General features: G+C 50.6%; 1 protein-coding gene across 3 annotated transcripts in view; it reads right to left on the bottom strand.

The window, feature by feature from the left end:
* The window catches only part of SLC23A1 (solute carrier family 23 member 1), an 896619-nt gene that overhangs the window by 143312 nt on the left and 736666 nt on the right, over positions 1-16641 (bottom strand). For all 3 annotated transcript variants that reach the window (XM_029583351.1, XM_029583353.1, XM_029583352.1), the window contains exon 12: positions 7103-7246. In XM_029583351.1, the coding sequence (XP_029439211.1) occupies positions 7103-7246 (144 nt within the window). The remainder of the gene's footprint in view (positions 1-7102; positions 7247-16641) is intronic.

Here is a 16641-nt window from a genome sequence, read left to right as displayed (position 1 = left end):
TGCTCCTTTCAGTTTTTTTCTAACAATGCTCCACAACAGAGGGTACCATGTTGCATTGGCTGATTCTCTGCTCTTCCCTGGAGACTTTCTGGAAAAATATACTGGCCTGCATCAATAAATGTATTCAGATACCTTTACGATTGTCTGCTGTGCTCCTATTGGCAGGACCGCAGGCGCTCCTTGTAAAATGTACGGGGACACAGGATCGCTTTGGCAGGACTGCTTTTCTACTAGCTTGCCAAACAATACTTGCTGAGTAGATTGAGCCTGCGAGTATACCCTCACTTGTGGCCTGGCACCATCGCATGATGGACATGATTTTGCTGGAACTCATGGATTTTCCCAAGTCTCCTCAGCCTAGGGATAAGCGATATGCAGATTGCTGGGCTTGTTATTACTCTTCTCTCACCTTGGATTTCCAGACTCAATTGCTTACAGCAGGATATATTGAAACTTGATACACCAACTCTTCTGGGGCGAGTAACTCCTGAGTAGCCTTGCTACTAAATTCTCTTGATCAGGGTTTCTCTTTCCCTAAATGTTTTTAGGGCTCTTGGGCGGGGGTTAGGGGGGGCACAAATGTGGTTGGAAGGTGAGGTGGTTGTCTGAATGGGGTGTATGTGGTGTGTTTGGTTTGTGCAGTTTGAATGTGTTGGGAGTGGTGGAGGTTCTGGTTGCTTATTGGGGTGGGTATTGTTACTAAACAGGAGGCCAACATCACTACTGTACTGTTTGTTATCTTGTTGCTATTGTTTTTGAATATGTTGCAGTGCTAGTGGAAATGCTTGTCTTTACAATAAAAATGATTTTGCAAAAAAAAAAAAAAAATCCACGTCATCCAAATATACGATGACTGATGTATGTAATAAGTCATGGAGTACTTCATTCATAAGGTGCTGAAAAACTGCCGGGGCATTGCATAGTCCAAACGGCATGACGAGGTACTCATAATGCCCGTCCCTGGTGTTAAAGGCAGTTTTCCACTTGTCACCCAGACGAATCCGGACCAAGTTATAGGCACCCCGCATATCTAGCTTCGTGAAGATCCTGGCTCCTTGCAGCCTGCCCAGGAGTTCAGGAATCAACGGGAGAGGATAGCGATCCCATTTGGTAATAGCGTTAAGGCCCCTATAGTCGATGCACAGCCTTAGAGACCCATATTTTTTACCCACAAAGAAAAAACCCGCCCTTGCAGGCGACTTGGAGGGCCGGATGAATCCTCTAGCAAGGTTCTCAGCTATGTACTCAGACATGGCTCGTGTCTCCGGCAAGGATAAAGAATACACTCTCCCACAAGGTGGGTGGTCCCGGGTAAGAGGTCAATTGCGCAGTCAAATGGACGATGCTGAGGTAGAATCTCCGCTTTTTTCTTGGAGAACACATCAGCAAAATCTGCATAGGGCGCAGGGGGAGCCATGGCAGGATGCAAGAGGGGTAGACATGGTGCACTTGGAACTTTGAGGCAGTTAGTGAAGCAGAAGGTACTCCATTTTGCAATCTGTAAAGTATCCCAATGGATGACTGGAGAATGTAGTTCTAACCATGGTAATCCTAGAACCACGGGATGGATGGCTTTCTCCAAGATCAGGAAGGCAATTTCTTCTGAATGCATCACCCTGGTGCGTAGGGTGATAGGAACCGTGGAGGCTGAGAAACTTCCTGGGAGAAGTGTTCCTTGGATGGAGGTAATCCATAAAGGAGTACCTCGGGTGAGAGTGGGAATATGTAGCTGATGAACCAGGTCTTCCAGAATAAAGTTACCCCCTGCCCCCGAGTCAATGAAAGCGAGGGTCTCAAAAGAACCACCAGGATATTCCAAAGTGACAGGTACCGTACATTGAGCAGCAGAGTTGACACAGCCTAGGAGCACCTCCCCACGACCTCCTAGGCTCTGGTGTTTTCCAAGCGCTCTTTACATTGGCCAAAAAGTGGCCTTTATTGCTGCAGTAAAGACATAAGCCCAAGGTTCGGTGTCGTCGTCTCTCTTCTGTAGAGTGGGGTGCGCCCCAACTGCATGGGCTCTTCTGCGGATACTTCTGAACATGCTGCTCCTTGGCTAGACGCCAAGGAAATAGGTCTAGAAAACACAGGAGCTAGTGGCACAGAACGCCAGATAGGCCGACCCTCCTTAGCTTTCTGCTGCAATCGGCGATCGATTCGCCCAGCCAAGTCTATGAGCCCAGTGCCCAGTCATCGGGGATGTCACGGGCTGCCAATTCTTCTTTGATGAGTGCTGCCAGGCCCTCTAGGAACACTCCTCGAAGACTATCCTCCCGCCACCCTACCTCGAGGGCTAGGGTGCAAAATTCAATAGCATAATCGGCTAAAGAGCGGGAGCCCTGTCGTAGCTTCAGCAGTTCTGAAGTGGCTGTAGATAGGTGTGCGGGTTCATCAAAGGCCTGTTTAAAACTAGTGACGAACTGGGGCAAGCTGTTCAGCAAAGGATCATTCCGTTCCCACAGGGGTGAGGCCCAAGTCAACGCCTTCCCATCAAGCAGGGACAAGATATATGCTACCTTTATGGAATCAGTAGGGAACTGATTGGGTAGCAGGGAGAATCTGATGTAACATTGATTCAAAAATCCACGGCAAGTCTTGGCCTCCCCGGAATAGCGGGAAGGCGCGGGCAACTGAGTGGGCATACTGACGCTCACCACTGGAGCGGGTAGTGGAACCTGAGGAGGCTCTGGAGGTGTGGCATCCAATCGATTCACCAGGCGTTCCACAGTAGCCGCAAGTACATCCAGGCAATGTTGTTGCTGCTGCAAGCGTTGATCATTCCGGGAATGGCCTGGAGGCCATAAATGTCCGCCGGGCCCATGGCCTTGCAAACTGTTGCAAGCGTAGAGGTGGACCCTTGGACCGGCCTGACAGAGTGACAAGATGGAGAAGGAAGGACACTCCACAGGGATGAAGCAGGCCGGGAGGCAGATACCAGCAGAGCGTTGAGCAGAAGACTTCACCCTGGAAGCCGGGATCACCCCGGGAGGAACCTGTGAGGACCCGAGCCGCTGGGACTTAGGTGACCGGCGAGACAAAGATGACTTCACCCTGGAAGTCCGAGGTCCCCCCAGGAGGAGCCCGTGAGGACCCAGACCGCTGGGACTTAGGCGAAGAGAGCAGAATGAAGGAGGCAGTCCAAGGTCGAGGCAGGCGGCAGGCACAGAGAGTCGGAAGCAGGCAGGAATCAAGAACCAGAGAAGCAATACCAGGAACTGAAGAAGAAGATCCGGAACTGGAACTGAAGCGAGACCTGGAACAGAAGAAGATCCGGAACTGGAACTGAAGTGAGACTTGGAACTGAAGAAGAAGATCCGGAACTGGAACTGAAGCGAGACCTGGAACTGAAGAGGAAGATCCACAACTGGAACTGCGGATCCGGAGCTGGAACGAAGCACAACCAGGACCAGGAACCAAACGAGGAAGCAGGCTAAGGACAAAAGCACACAGCAACTAACTACCAGCAGGGAACCTCGTTGCAAGGCATTTGAGTGAGGCAGACGCCGGCCTTAAGTACTTGCTGGAGTCTGACATCACTTCAGGGGGTGGCCCGCGGACCGGCGGGAAAAGCCCTTTAAATTGGGCCTCCTTGCACGTGCGTGTGCCTAGGAGTGGAGGGGCTGAACTCCAAGGCTCAGCAGCGTCTCCCTTGTGGAGACGCCGCCGCGAGGCAAGCATGGCAGGCCCGATCTACCACGGGTCTCACTGCCGACGCAGCGGCTCAGTAGGCGGCGGCCTGAGCCACGGACCCCGACACCGGAGCCCTGGAGGGAAAGGTGTGACCGGGACCGCAACAGGTCCTTTGATGTTTTAACACCTATAGAAATTCCCAATATTTCATCATTGCTTGAATCGGATGATATTACTACAAGAGCTACCTTTGTTGTTACTTTTGTGTTAGATTCAGATAAAGATATGTTTTTCCACCAATATTTTAAGCATAAGGAAAGAATGTTTTGTGGACAAAAGATTCAGATCTTTCCAGACATCTCTAAGGAAACTCAGTCAAGAAGGAAGTTATTTCTTCAATTGAAGTCTAGGGTATTAGATCTAGGAGCATTCTTTTATTTGAAATTTCCATGTAAGTGTGCCATTTGCTTTCAAGGAAATAAATTTATATTCTTAGATCCTGCAGATCTTGAGAGAGTTTTGTTAGATAAAAATAAACCAAGCTGAAGATAAGGGAATGGGATTTCCCAGTATTTTTCTTTTTTTTTTTCTCAAATGATGTCTTCTCATAGGATCGGTGTTGGGACCGGTCCTGTTCAATATCTTTGTGAGTGACAATACGGACGGGATAGAAGGTAAGGTTTGTCTTTTTGCGGATAACACTAAGATCTGCAACAGAGTGGATACACCGGAAGGAGTGGAGAGACTGAGACGGGATTTAAGGAAGCTGGAAGAGTGGTCGAAAATATGGCAGCTGAGGTTCAGTGCCAAGAAGTGCAGAGTCATGCATATGGGGAGTGGAAATCCAAATGAACTGTATTCGATGGGGGGAGAAAGGCTGATGTGCACGGAGCAGGAGAGAGACCTTGGGGTGATCTGAAGTCGGTGAAACAATGTGACAAGGCAATAGCTAAAGCCAGAAGATTGCTGGGCTGCATAGAGAGAGGAATATCAAGTAAGAAAAGGGAAGTGATTATCCCCTTGTACAGGTCCTTGGTGAGGCCTCACCTGGAGTACCATGTTCAGTTCTGGAGACCGTGTCTCCAAAGAGACAGAGACAAGATGGAGGCGGTCCAGAGAAGGGTGAACAAAAGGGTGAATGGTCTTCATTGAATGACTTATGAGGAGAGATTGAAGAATCTAAATATGTACACCCTGGAGGAAAGGAGGAGCAGAGGTGACATGATACAGACTTTCAGATACTTGAAAGGTTTTAATGATCCAAAGACAACGACAAACCTTTTCCGTCGGAAAAAAATCAGCAGAACCAGGGGTCACAATTTGAAGCTCCAGGGAAGAAGACTCAGAACCAATGTCAGGAAGTATTTCTTCATGGAGAGGGTGGTGGATGCCTGGAATGCCCTTCCAGAAGAAGTGGTGAAGACCAGATCTGTGAAGGACTTCAAAGGGGCATGGGATAAACACCATGGATCCATAAAATCTAGAGGACGTGAATGAAGAGTGGGTGGCTCGCGGGAATGACGGCTACTGCCTGGAGATAATACCCTTATTCAATAAACATACACACGGTTAATGCGACTCCAACATTGCTCTAAGCTTCAACGGCAAGAGGAAACGTGGAAAAAGATTTGCATTCCCAAAAAAAGCGGGGAGTAGCTTGCTTGTTACGGCGGTTACTACCTCAAACCAAATAAGCCTGGTACTTCACTTTCGATGCATATCCAGCATAGCTCTCTGCTTCAACGGCAGGGGAGAAAGACTGATACATCACGCATATCCAGCATAGCTCTCTGCTTCAACAGTAGGGGAGAAAGTCTCATAGTTAACTTTCAATACATATCCAGCATAACTCTGCTTCTACGGCAGGGGAGAAAGACTGATACTTCACACATATCTAGCTTAGCTCTCTGCTTCAACGGCAGGGGAGAAAGTCAGATACTTCACTTTCAATGCATATTCAGCATAACTCTCTGCTTCATCGGCAGGGGAGAAAGTCAGATACTTCACTTTCAATGCATATACAGCATAACTCTCTGCTTCAACAGCAGGGGGAATGAAGAAAAGTGGATCTATATACAGACAACAACCAACAAGGTCTGAATTATTTAGTCTGGGTAAACAAATAAGCATGGGTATAGCTTGCTTATTGCGGCAGTTTACTACCCCTAACTAATTAAGCTAGAAATTTCACTTAGAGGCAGTTCCAACACTGCTCTCTACATTAATGGCCGGGGTGGAAGGGAAATAGAATCAAAAGGTTACTAAGAGCCAAGAGTAACAGATAAGTATGAGAAAAAAAATGTGCAAAACTTGCTGGGCACACTGGATGGGCCATTTGGTCTACTTCTGCCGTCATTTCTATGTTTCTATGTTTCATTGTCCCCCCCTGATTATGTGGGCTTGAGTATGACTATTGTTATTCACAATTTATATGCTTTTCTTGTATTTTCATGTGATATTATGATGTAAAATTAATAAAAGTGTAAATAAAAAAAAATTAAAAAGTGTAGGAGTAACCTGTTATCAGGATTTGTCAATCGGCATCCATTATATCCGTGCCTAGGACGGCAAACAATTAGGAACAACAGGCTGGCTAAGATTTGCTTCCTTCCAGCTCTGCTGAACCTCATTTAGCAGAAAATACCCTTCTACTATTCTATAACAGACCATTACAGGAGGTGGGGAGCATCAAAAGTGCCTAGGGGCGGCAAATCCTAAATCCATCCCTGGGGCCAGATTTAAGATTTTGGCACATGGTCCTAAAGCAAGCAGAAGCAGGATTCTCTTTGGCCTGGATATTTGCACCCTAGGCATTTGCCTGTACTGCCTATTCCTAAATCTGGACCTGCTGGTACTTGTTTACTTTTATGCAAACTAAGCAAAGCTGGGGCGGTACTGGGGAGGATTCAGTATAAGTGTATACAAGTAAGTTACGTCCTCTGAAGAGGAGGTGCAACTTTAAGCGAGTGAATGAAACCGCTTTGATTTTTTCTGAAAAGCTGTCTAATAAATAGTAAACTAAACCAAAATGTGTGCACATACTTAGACAATCAACAGAGGATTTTCAAAGTGAATCTATCTGCATAAGATCAGTTTAAAAATACTCAGTAAAGTTTGCATGCACATGCAAACTCTACCATTATGTGGGCTGTATGAAAATGACCTTTCTAAATACAACTTTATATGCATAAAACCATTTATGCACATACAATAATGAAACAAAATTAAAAACACTACCAAAAAAAAAAAAGGAATAAAATTATGCCTATACACATTTCTAACAGACTAGGAAACAAGGCATTTTCTTGCAGAAAGAACACCTAAAAATGGCCTGTGCAGGCTGGATGAATCTTGTAGTCGATATCTACTGTCATATTTTGTGGTTCTTTATTTAGGTCTTTGTTTCTATTAGAAGACTGAAAAAGGAACATTGCATTTCATGTTCTTTTTACCTTAATGAGCTGAGCCTTACCTGTGTTAATGGTGTTTGGATGAGACTCCAAGAAAGTTGGCAGCGCTAGCCCCAAAAACATGGAAAATCCCAAAACAAAAAGATTGCGAGATGAGTTCATATCAACAAACTGCAGATTGGAAAGACCAATGGCTGTAATCATTCCTAAGAAAAGTGGGAAAAAGATCACTGCATCAGTCACTTAAGAGCATTTATACATAGAGGTCTATTATCAAAGACATAAAGTTCCTATATTGGACCCTTATACAGCATTTTACATGCAGAAGTGATATTTTACAGAACTATCCACCTGATATGCAGGTAAACTTACCCAAACTGAATAATGCATTCCTGAAGGCGGAGTTGGGGAGGGTTTTGAAATATGCTTAGAGCCTTTCAAACATATCCACATGGTCCCATATACACACATATAAGGGGCAGTGCAGTGTATTTTAGAACCTGCATGGCACCATTTGCCCCCCAAAGTACAGGTAAATTTCCCAGTATGTGCAATATTCAGCATGTATTTGGGATATTTAGTACATATGTACTCTTTCACATGCTTGCACACTTAGGATGAGTGGGCTCATTACAAAATGGACTCTTGGCAAGAAAGTCCAACCTTTACTCCTAGGATATGGCCAGCAGCTGCTCTTCCTCACTGGGGAGAGGGGGGAGTACACTGCTATACCCAGACCATGAGTCAGACCTGGCAGATCATCACTCATGAATTTAATCATGAAGTCTACTACCACTGGGAGATATGTGTCTCGAGAGAAGTAAGGGATAAACACTAAATTATAACCTATTCCCTGTCCTCAGCTTCTTGTCTATGCTAATATCCAGACCACTGCTTCCAGTCTCTTTCTGACCACAGTGCCTACCTTCCCTCATCCAGCATACCTCATCCAGCTTGTCCAAACCTTGCCTTGTCCAGCCCATCCAGCCTTGCCCCAGCCTTCCTGGACTCACCTTGTTGTAATGCTGCCACAGCAAAGACCTTCTGGCCCCCCAGAACTCAAGGGCTCAACCTGCGGGGGAGGGGGATGGCTAGGAAGAAGACCTACTCTTGTTTAGCCCAATGTCCTGCCTAGCCCCTGGGATGGTATACTCAGATCCCAGTTACCATGACATTGATACTGTGGCGTAGTTGACGCAGCCTCATAGGCAAACCTACGAGGCCTATGTTGGCAGCTGGCCAATGCACCCTGTAGGGGAACAGGCTGGAGCTTCACATACCAGCTGGCTCCACTGCAGGTTGAGCCCTTGGGTTCTGGTAGCCAGCAGGTATAGGCTGGTCCCTAGGGCAGAGGTAAGAGCATGAGTCCAATAGCACACCAGGGTCTAGACAAGCAGCGGACAGATGGGGGTCAAAGACAGGCCAAGGTTGGGGCAGGCTGTGAACAGATGTGATCTTGTCCAGGCAGAAGTTCAGGTCCAGGTAGCAGGCAAACTGTGGTCAGATCCCAGCAGAAGGTCAATATCCGGTCAGGCAGAAGGTCAATTTGGGCCAAGAGAGGATGAAGACACAGTGAAGACACTGGACAAGATGAACAAAACAAAATGGGCTGGATGAAGGAAGCTGGAGAAGACAAGGAAGACAGGACAAAGCAAGGATGAGGCTCGAAGAGGCAAGGATGAGGCTGAAAGAGGTGAGGCAAGGCTGGACAAGGTGAGGCAAGGCTGGATGAGGCAAGGCAAGGCTGAAGAACACAAAGCAAGGCAGGAGAAAACGAGCTGAAGACACAGGAACTCAGTAATGATAACAGTATGCATAGCAAAGCAGGAGACCCATTGCTGAGGCAATGGTTAGCTGTCTGTGGAGTCTTTATATAGGAAGGGCTGTCTGATGACATCAGAGTGCACTGTAGGGACTTTCCTGCTGTGGGCCCTTTAAGGTTGGGAACTGTGCGCGTACCTAAGAAGAAGCCAGGTTGCAGCATCATGGCGATGAGGGATTCTGGGTCCAGCAGTGTACCTTCTGCACTAAGTCTGGGCCATGTCAGAGCTGAGAGGAGAGACAAGGCAGCATGGGAGGCTGACTCTGGCAGCTTCCAGCCACACTAAGACTGACCAGTGTCAGGGGTGAGTGCCACAGCTCATGGGAGTTACCCATGGACTGCAAATTTTAACAGTACCCTCTCTCACCAGTCTTCTTGGCTTGGGTTTCCTGGGAAATCTTTGAAATTCCAATACAAGTTGGGGGGCTTGAAGGTTGGAGGCTGACACCCACGAGTCTTCCTCAGGTCCAAGTTCTTCCAAGAAATGAGATATTGTAATTGGTTTTGGATTCTTTGAGAGTCTAGAATTTATTGTACTTCAAACTGGGTATCTTCTTCATTGGCCACTTCAGTGGTCTGGAGGGGCAGACTGCCTGTACAAGAGAAAATCACTGATTTTAATAGTGGAATACATTGTGAATGTTACGGGACCGGGCCGTGCCCCGGTTCCTCCACTCACCTCGGGGCCGGCCCGCGCGACGCTCTCTTCGGCCTACTGGGCCTGTTCTGCTGCCTGCCATGGCGCCTCCACTGCGAGGGAGACGCCGCCGACTCCCGTCGCTGGCCCCGCCCCCTAGGCGAGCACGCGCGCGCGGAGACTCCCCTCTTAAAGGGGCCAGCGCCGGAAACCAAGGACAGCCTAGAAGATGATGTCAGACGCTGCAGGGTATATTACCCTGCAGCTGAGAGAAGATCTTCACCTTGCAACGAGTTTCCTCAGGTTTCCTGACTGCTAGTTGCTGCGTTCCTTGGATTGCTCTTCGTCTTCGACCCGGCTTGACCCCTGACGTCCTCCATCTTGTCCCTTGGTTCTGGTATCTGCCTCTGACCTCTGGTTCCAACTCGGCTTCGTTCACGACTTCGTCTTCAGCTTCAGTCCCTGGCTTGTCTTCCTCTGACCTCTGGTTCTGACCCGGCTCCATTCACGACTCCGTCTCCTGTCTCAACCTGGCTTGGTGTCTCCTCCGACTCCCGGCTTCCGACTCGGCTTCGTTCCTGGACTCCGTCTTTGGCCTTCGTTGTTCCTCCGGTTCCTGGTGTTCACCGGCCCAGAACATTTGCCTAAGTCCCAGCGGCCGGGCCCCTACGAGCTCCTCCTGGGGGGGCTCCGGCTTCCAAGGTGAATCTCCAAAGTCCCAGCGGCTGGACTCCTACGGGCTCCTCCCGGGGGAGTACCGGTCTCCAGGGTGAAGACTCTTCAGTCACCAGGGCCCAACGTCGTCCGTCCTCCCTCCTGCTGCCGAGTCCTTGGTCGCATAGGACTCCGCCTTATTCCAGTGCCAAAGCCTTCTCCGAGTCCTCCGAGCCGCCTCCCGGTTGGGACGCTTGCTGTGGTCCTCCACAGCGCTCCATCCACTGTCCCAACCAGCCCAAGGGTCCACAACCATAACAGTTAACAGTTTGCAAGGCCATGGACCCGGCGAACCTTGCAGGCTTGAAGGCCATTCCAGGTATAGCCCAGAAGCTACAACAACAGCAAGTGTGCCTTGATACCCTGATGGCAATGGTACAAGCCTTAGCCGACCACGTCGGTGGAGCCACGGCTGCCAGTTCCACGGCACCAGGAGCTGGGGCCTCCCCTGCAGCTACAGTTCCTATCCAGATGCCGGCACCTTCGTGGTTCTCAGGAGATGCGGGGCGCTGCCAAGGATTCCTGAACCAGTGCTATATTCGGTTCGACCTTCTCCCACTTCAGTTTCCAACCGACCGGGTCAAGACCAGTTTTATTATTTCCCTACTGGATGGGAAACCTTTGGCCTGGGCCTCCAATCTTCTGGAGCACCAGGATCCCCGCCTGAACAATCTGGTCCACTTTGTTTCCGCGTTTAGGCAGGTCTTTGACGAGGCCGCCCGCAAACCCACTGCTGCCTCCGAGTTGCTCCAGCTGCGGCAGGGCAACCGGTCCCTAGCGGAACATGCCATGGACTTTCAGGACCTCGCTGCTGAGTTAAACTGGGGAAGTGACAGCTTACATGGTATCTTCCTGGATAGTCTCTCCCCGAGATTGCAAGATGAATTGGCAGCCCGAGACCTCCCTGATGATCTGAATGGTCTTATTGATTTGGCTGGCCGGGTGGACCGCCGCATCCAGCGTCGCTTCCGAGAGAGGAGGGCGGCTCATAGGCCTGCTACCTCTGGATCCGCTACGTCCCACCGTGGGAGTTCCCCGCCAGCCTCTTCTGGGACCCAAGATGTTGAACCCATGCAGGTGGGTCGAGGACCCCTCGCCCAAGAGGAAAGAAGGAGACGTTGCTCGCTGGGCCTTTGCCTGTACTGCGGTGGAAGAGGTCACTTCCTTGCCCGTTGTAGCGAGCGCCCAGGAAACGCTCAGACCTAGGGATTGTTGGGGAGCTCACCATAGGTCACACCACTACCGACTCCCCATGCTTTGTTCCAGTAACCTTACTTCTCCCGGAGGGAGAGTTTGAGACCCAGGCCCTGATTGACTCTGGGGCTGGAGAGAACTTCATCCTTCAGGAGCTAGCTCTGCAACTCCGGATTGGGGTGCAACCCCGAAATCCTCCACTCCGCATTTCCTCCATCCAGGGGAGACTTCTTCCAGGCACCATTGCTACACGCACCCAACCGCTCACCTTACGTACTGGTGTTCTGCACCAGGAGGAGATTTCCTTTCTCATTTTAGAGAGATCTATGCAGCCAATCATTTTAGGGCTGCCCTGGCTTCGGAAATACTCGCCTGTCATCACATGGGATTCCCTCCAGGTGGCTTCCTGGGGGCCTGCCTGCTTTAGCTCCTGCCTGACTAAGGTGCTTCGAGCCCCGGTGCTGCTCCTGATGACTCCCTTGGCATTACCTCCGCATTATCAGGAGTTCCACGATGTTTTCTCCAAGGAGAAAGCCGAGATTCTCCCCGAACATCGCCCATTCGATTGTGCGATTAATCTTCTGCCCGGTACCACACCCCCACGAGGTCAGGTATATCCCTTGTCTCTTCCTGAGACCCAAGCCATGTCTGCATACATCCGGGAGAACCTGGATCGAGGGTTCATTCGGCCATCTAAGTCCCCGGCAGGAGCAGGCTTCTTCTTCGTGGCCAAGAAAGATGGGTCACTCCGCCCCTTCATAGACTACCGTGGCTTGAACAGCATTACCCGCCGTGATCGGTACCCTTTGCCTCTGATACCGGAGCTCCTGGACAGGTTACAAGGGGCCAAGATATTTACTAAATTGGACCTCCGAGGAGCCTACAACCTGGTGCGGATTCGTCCCGGGGATGAATGGAAAACCACATTTAACACAAGGGATGGTCATTATGAATACTTAGTTATGCCCTTCGGCCTCTGTAACGCCCCGGCGGTTTTTCAAAACCTCTTGAATGAGGTCTTCAGAGACATGATACACTCTTCGGTCATAGTCTACCTAGATGATGTCCTTATCTATTCCAAAGACTTGGAAACGCACCGTCAAGACCTCTGGCGAGTACTGCTCCGACTGCGAGAAAATTGGCTTTACGTCAAATTGGAAAAGTGCGTTTTCGAACGGAATTCATTACCCTTCCTGGGGTACATTGTCTCTGCTACTGGCTTCTTGATGGATCCTGAAAAGGTGGCTGCAATTCGAGACTGGCCACAACCTCAGGGGGTGAAGGCACTCCAACGATTCCTGGGGTTCGCCAATTTTTATCGGCAATTCATTCCCCACTACTCTCAGATGGTGGCTCCTCTGACGGCCCTCACCAAGAAAGGGGCCGGTGCCAAGAATTGGCCGACAGCGGCTATACGGGCCTTCCAGGACTTAAAAGAGGCGTTCCTTCAGGACATCTGCCTGCACCATCCAGACCCCCAACGCCAGTTCTTCGTGGAAGTAGATGATTCGGACATAGCCGTAGGGGCAGTTGTCTGCCGGAAACAAGCTCCTGCCATGTTCATTCTACTCTCGTAAATTCACCCCGGCGGAGAGGAATTATGGTATCGGTGATAAGGAGCTACTGGCTATCAAGCTAGCGTTCGAAGAATGGCGCCAATGGCTTGAAGGCGCGCTGCACCCGATCGTCGTTTACACCGATCACAAGAACCTTGAGTACTTGTGCCGCGCTCAACGCCTTAACCCCCGGCAGGCACGCTGATCACTCTTCTTTAGTCGGTTCGACTTCTCCCTCCGTTATCGACTGGCGGCAAGGAATATCCGAGCAGATGCGCTCTCCCGTACATCAGAGCCTGAGGATGCACTCAACCCACCTCAGTACATCTTGGATCCAGCCAAGGTCTTGCTAGCAGCTTCCGAGGTTGCTCCGGCGGACAAGACGGTGGTGCCGACCCGTTCCCGCAAGAAAGTTTTAGCCTGGGCCCATGACTCACTGACAGCCAGGCATCCAGGGATCGCTAGGACTCAGGAACTCCTGACCGAGTTCTATTGGTGACCACAGGTCAAGGAGGACGTACGCCATTATGTCCAATCATGCCCTACCTGTGCCCGACAAAAATCTCTGCATGGACGTCCCTGGGGGCTCCTACAGCCACTGCCCACTCCCACGGAGCCCTGGACACCTGGCCATGGATTTTATTGTGGATCTACCAGTTTCCGAAGGAAAAACCGAGATCTGGGTCACAGTCGACCGCTTTTCAAAGATGGCCCATTTTGTGCCTCTCGCCAAGTTACCCTCAGAGCCAGAACTGGCCAACTTTTTCATTCAACATGTATTCCGTCTACATGGCCTGCCTTCACACATTACCTCAGACCGTGGGCCGCAGTTTACGGTGAAGTACTGGAGGGCCCTTTGCCGGAAGTTTGGGTTGCGCCTGGATCTCACTACGACCTTCCATCCCCAGGCCAACGGCCAGGCCGAACGGACTAATCATACACTGAAGGCCTTTCTTCGAGCTTTTGTTGGGGATCTGCAGGATGACTGGGTCACCCTTCTACCCTGGGCTGAGTTCTCTTATAATCAACACAAGCACTCCGCTACTGACCAGTCCCCGTTTCAACTCGTCTACGGGAAGAGTCCTAGGCCTCCATTGCCTTTGCCCCTGACAGTCTCCTCTCCGGCGGTTCAGCTTACTGCCCAGCAGCTGCGCTCCCTAAGGACGTCTACCCAAGAGAAGCTCCAAGCTGCTTCTGCCAAGGCAAAGAAGTACGCCAACAGGCTACGGCGGCCAGCTCTGGTCTTCCTCCCAGGAAGTAAAGTCTGGTTGAGTACCAAGAATATTCGCCTACGGGTTCCGTCTATGCGCCTGGCTCCAAAAATATATTGGCCCATTTTCGATAGTGGGCCGTGTTGGGGCAGTGTCCTCCCGCCTGTGATTACCTTCAACTCTACGGATTCACAACGTATTCCACGTGTCCTTGCTCAAGCCAGTGGTACTCTCCTCCTTTCATGACAAACCTCCGGAACCCACTACTACTGAAGTGGAGGCCGATGGCACCTATACAGTAAAGGAGGAACTGGACGTCCGGTTCCATCGTCACAGGTGGGAGTACCTTCTCTCGTGGGAGGGGTACGACCCAGAGGAAAACTCCTGGGAACCCTCTTCCAATATTTTGGATAAGAACCTCCTCCGCCAGTTCCATCTCGACCACCCAGGTAAACCCAGGCCTCCAGGGAGGGGGCGTAGGAGGGGGGGTACTGTTATGGGACCGGGCCGTGCCCCAGTCCCTCCACTCATCTCGGGGCCGGCCCGCGCGACGCTCTCTTCGGCCTCCTGGGCCTGTTCTGCTGCCTGCCGTGGCGCCTCCACCGCGAGGGAGACACTGCCGACTCCCATCGCTGGCCCTGCCCCCTAGGCGCGAGGACAGCCCAGAAGATGACGTCAAACGCTGCAGGGTATATTACCCTGCAGCTGAGAGAAGATCTTCACCTTTCAATGAGGTTCCTCAGGTTTCCTGACTGCTAGTTGCTGCGTTCCTTGGATTGTTCTTCGTCTTCGACCCGGCTTGACTCCTGACTTGTCCTCCAACTTGTCCCTTGGTTCTGGTATCTGCCTCTGACCTCTGGTTCCGACCCGACTTCATCCACGACTTCGTCTTCAGCTTCAGTCCCTGGCTTGTCTTCCTCTGACCTCTGGTTCTGACCCGGCTCTGTCCACGACTCCATCTCCTGTCTCACCCCTGGCTTGGTGTCTCCTCCGACTCCCGGCTTCCGACTCGGCTTCGTTCCTGGACTCCGTCTTTGGCCTTCGTTGCTCCTCCGGTTCCTGGTGTTCACCGGCCCAGAAGATTCTCATTCCCCCCCCCTCTGTAACCCCTCCGAGCACATCTATGGCTCCACACACACTGATTCCCCCCTCCCTAACCCCTCCTAGCACATCTCTGGCCCCCACATACTCATTCCTCTCTCCTCAGCCCCCTCCAAGCACATCTCTGGCCCCTCACACACATTCCCACCTCTCTAACCCCTCCGAGCACATCTCTGGCCCCCCACATGCTGATTCCCTCCTCCCAGCACATCTCTGGTCACCACACTCTCATTCCCCCCCTCCGTAACCCCTCCGAGCACATCTCTGGCCCCCCCACACGCTGATTCCCTCCTCCCAGCACATCTCTGGTCACCACACACTCATTCCCCCTCCCTACATCCTAATTCCTCCCCTCCTGCTACCTGGCTGTAGCTGCACACTCTGGATTCCTTTGCTGTTGCGCTCCAATGCCGTGCTGCTCTTCCCGTTCCGCCCACGTGAGATGCTGTGCAGTGCTGGCTAGGTCTGCCCACAAAATGTGCTCCTGACGTGTGCATCAACAAGGCTTGCAGCTCCTGCTCTGATTGGCTTACTGCTGCAATATAGGGATAGGGTGCGCCTGCTATGGACAGGCTTCATTGCAGCAGCCAATCACTGTAACATGATTCAGAGCACAAGTCCCGCCCAACAAGCCCAAAAAAACACGACTGGCAGAAAAAATAGCCCAATTAAAAGCAACCCGCGAATCGGAAAAAAAAACCGCGAATGACTACAAAAAGAAGCCCAATCTCGCGGTAAATAAGCGAGGTTGGCAACACTGGTGCCAATAGCAGCAATCAGCGCCTCCCCATTAGCCACGTGGCAGCAGTGGCAGTAATTAGATTAATTGTTTGACTCAGCTGGAGGTGACAAAGTATGAAGTGGGATGTGAAATCAGCTTGATCTGGTGGAGAATTAGGATTGCTGTTACACATGAACTGTATTTGGCAAACATTATTAAAGGGAGCCAGGATAATCAATTGAAGGCTGCAGCTGAGGACTGATTCATTATGACTCATGTAGAAATTAGTGCATTTTCCAGATTAGTCTGCATAACACAATTCTCAACATTCAGCATTATTTCTGCTGCATAGACTTTTATCTGAGAGGCTCTGAGGTTGTGAGGGAGCCAGTAAGAGTGAGAGCATGAGTGTGTATGAGAAAATCCAGGGGAGTAAGAGTGTGTGTGAGTGGGGGGGGGGGGGGGGGGGGAGAGTGTCTTACACCCTGAGAGTGTATCAGTGTCTGTGAGAGTGAGAGGTTATGGTGGGTATAAGAGCATGGATGTGTATTTATGACAGTGTATGTGTGAGAGAGAATGGACATGTGAGAGTATGTGTGAGAGAGAGAGGAAAACCTCCTAATCCTCGACAATATCAGGGTGACT

This window comes from Rhinatrema bivittatum, chromosome 18 (genome assembly GCF_901001135.1).
Source record: "Rhinatrema bivittatum chromosome 18, aRhiBiv1.1, whole genome shotgun sequence".
Taxonomy (NCBI): Eukaryota; Metazoa; Chordata; class Amphibia; order Gymnophiona; family Rhinatrematidae; genus Rhinatrema; species Rhinatrema bivittatum.
The sequence above is the reverse complement of the archived record's forward strand: the minus strand, read 5'-3'. Positions and strand labels throughout refer to the sequence as shown.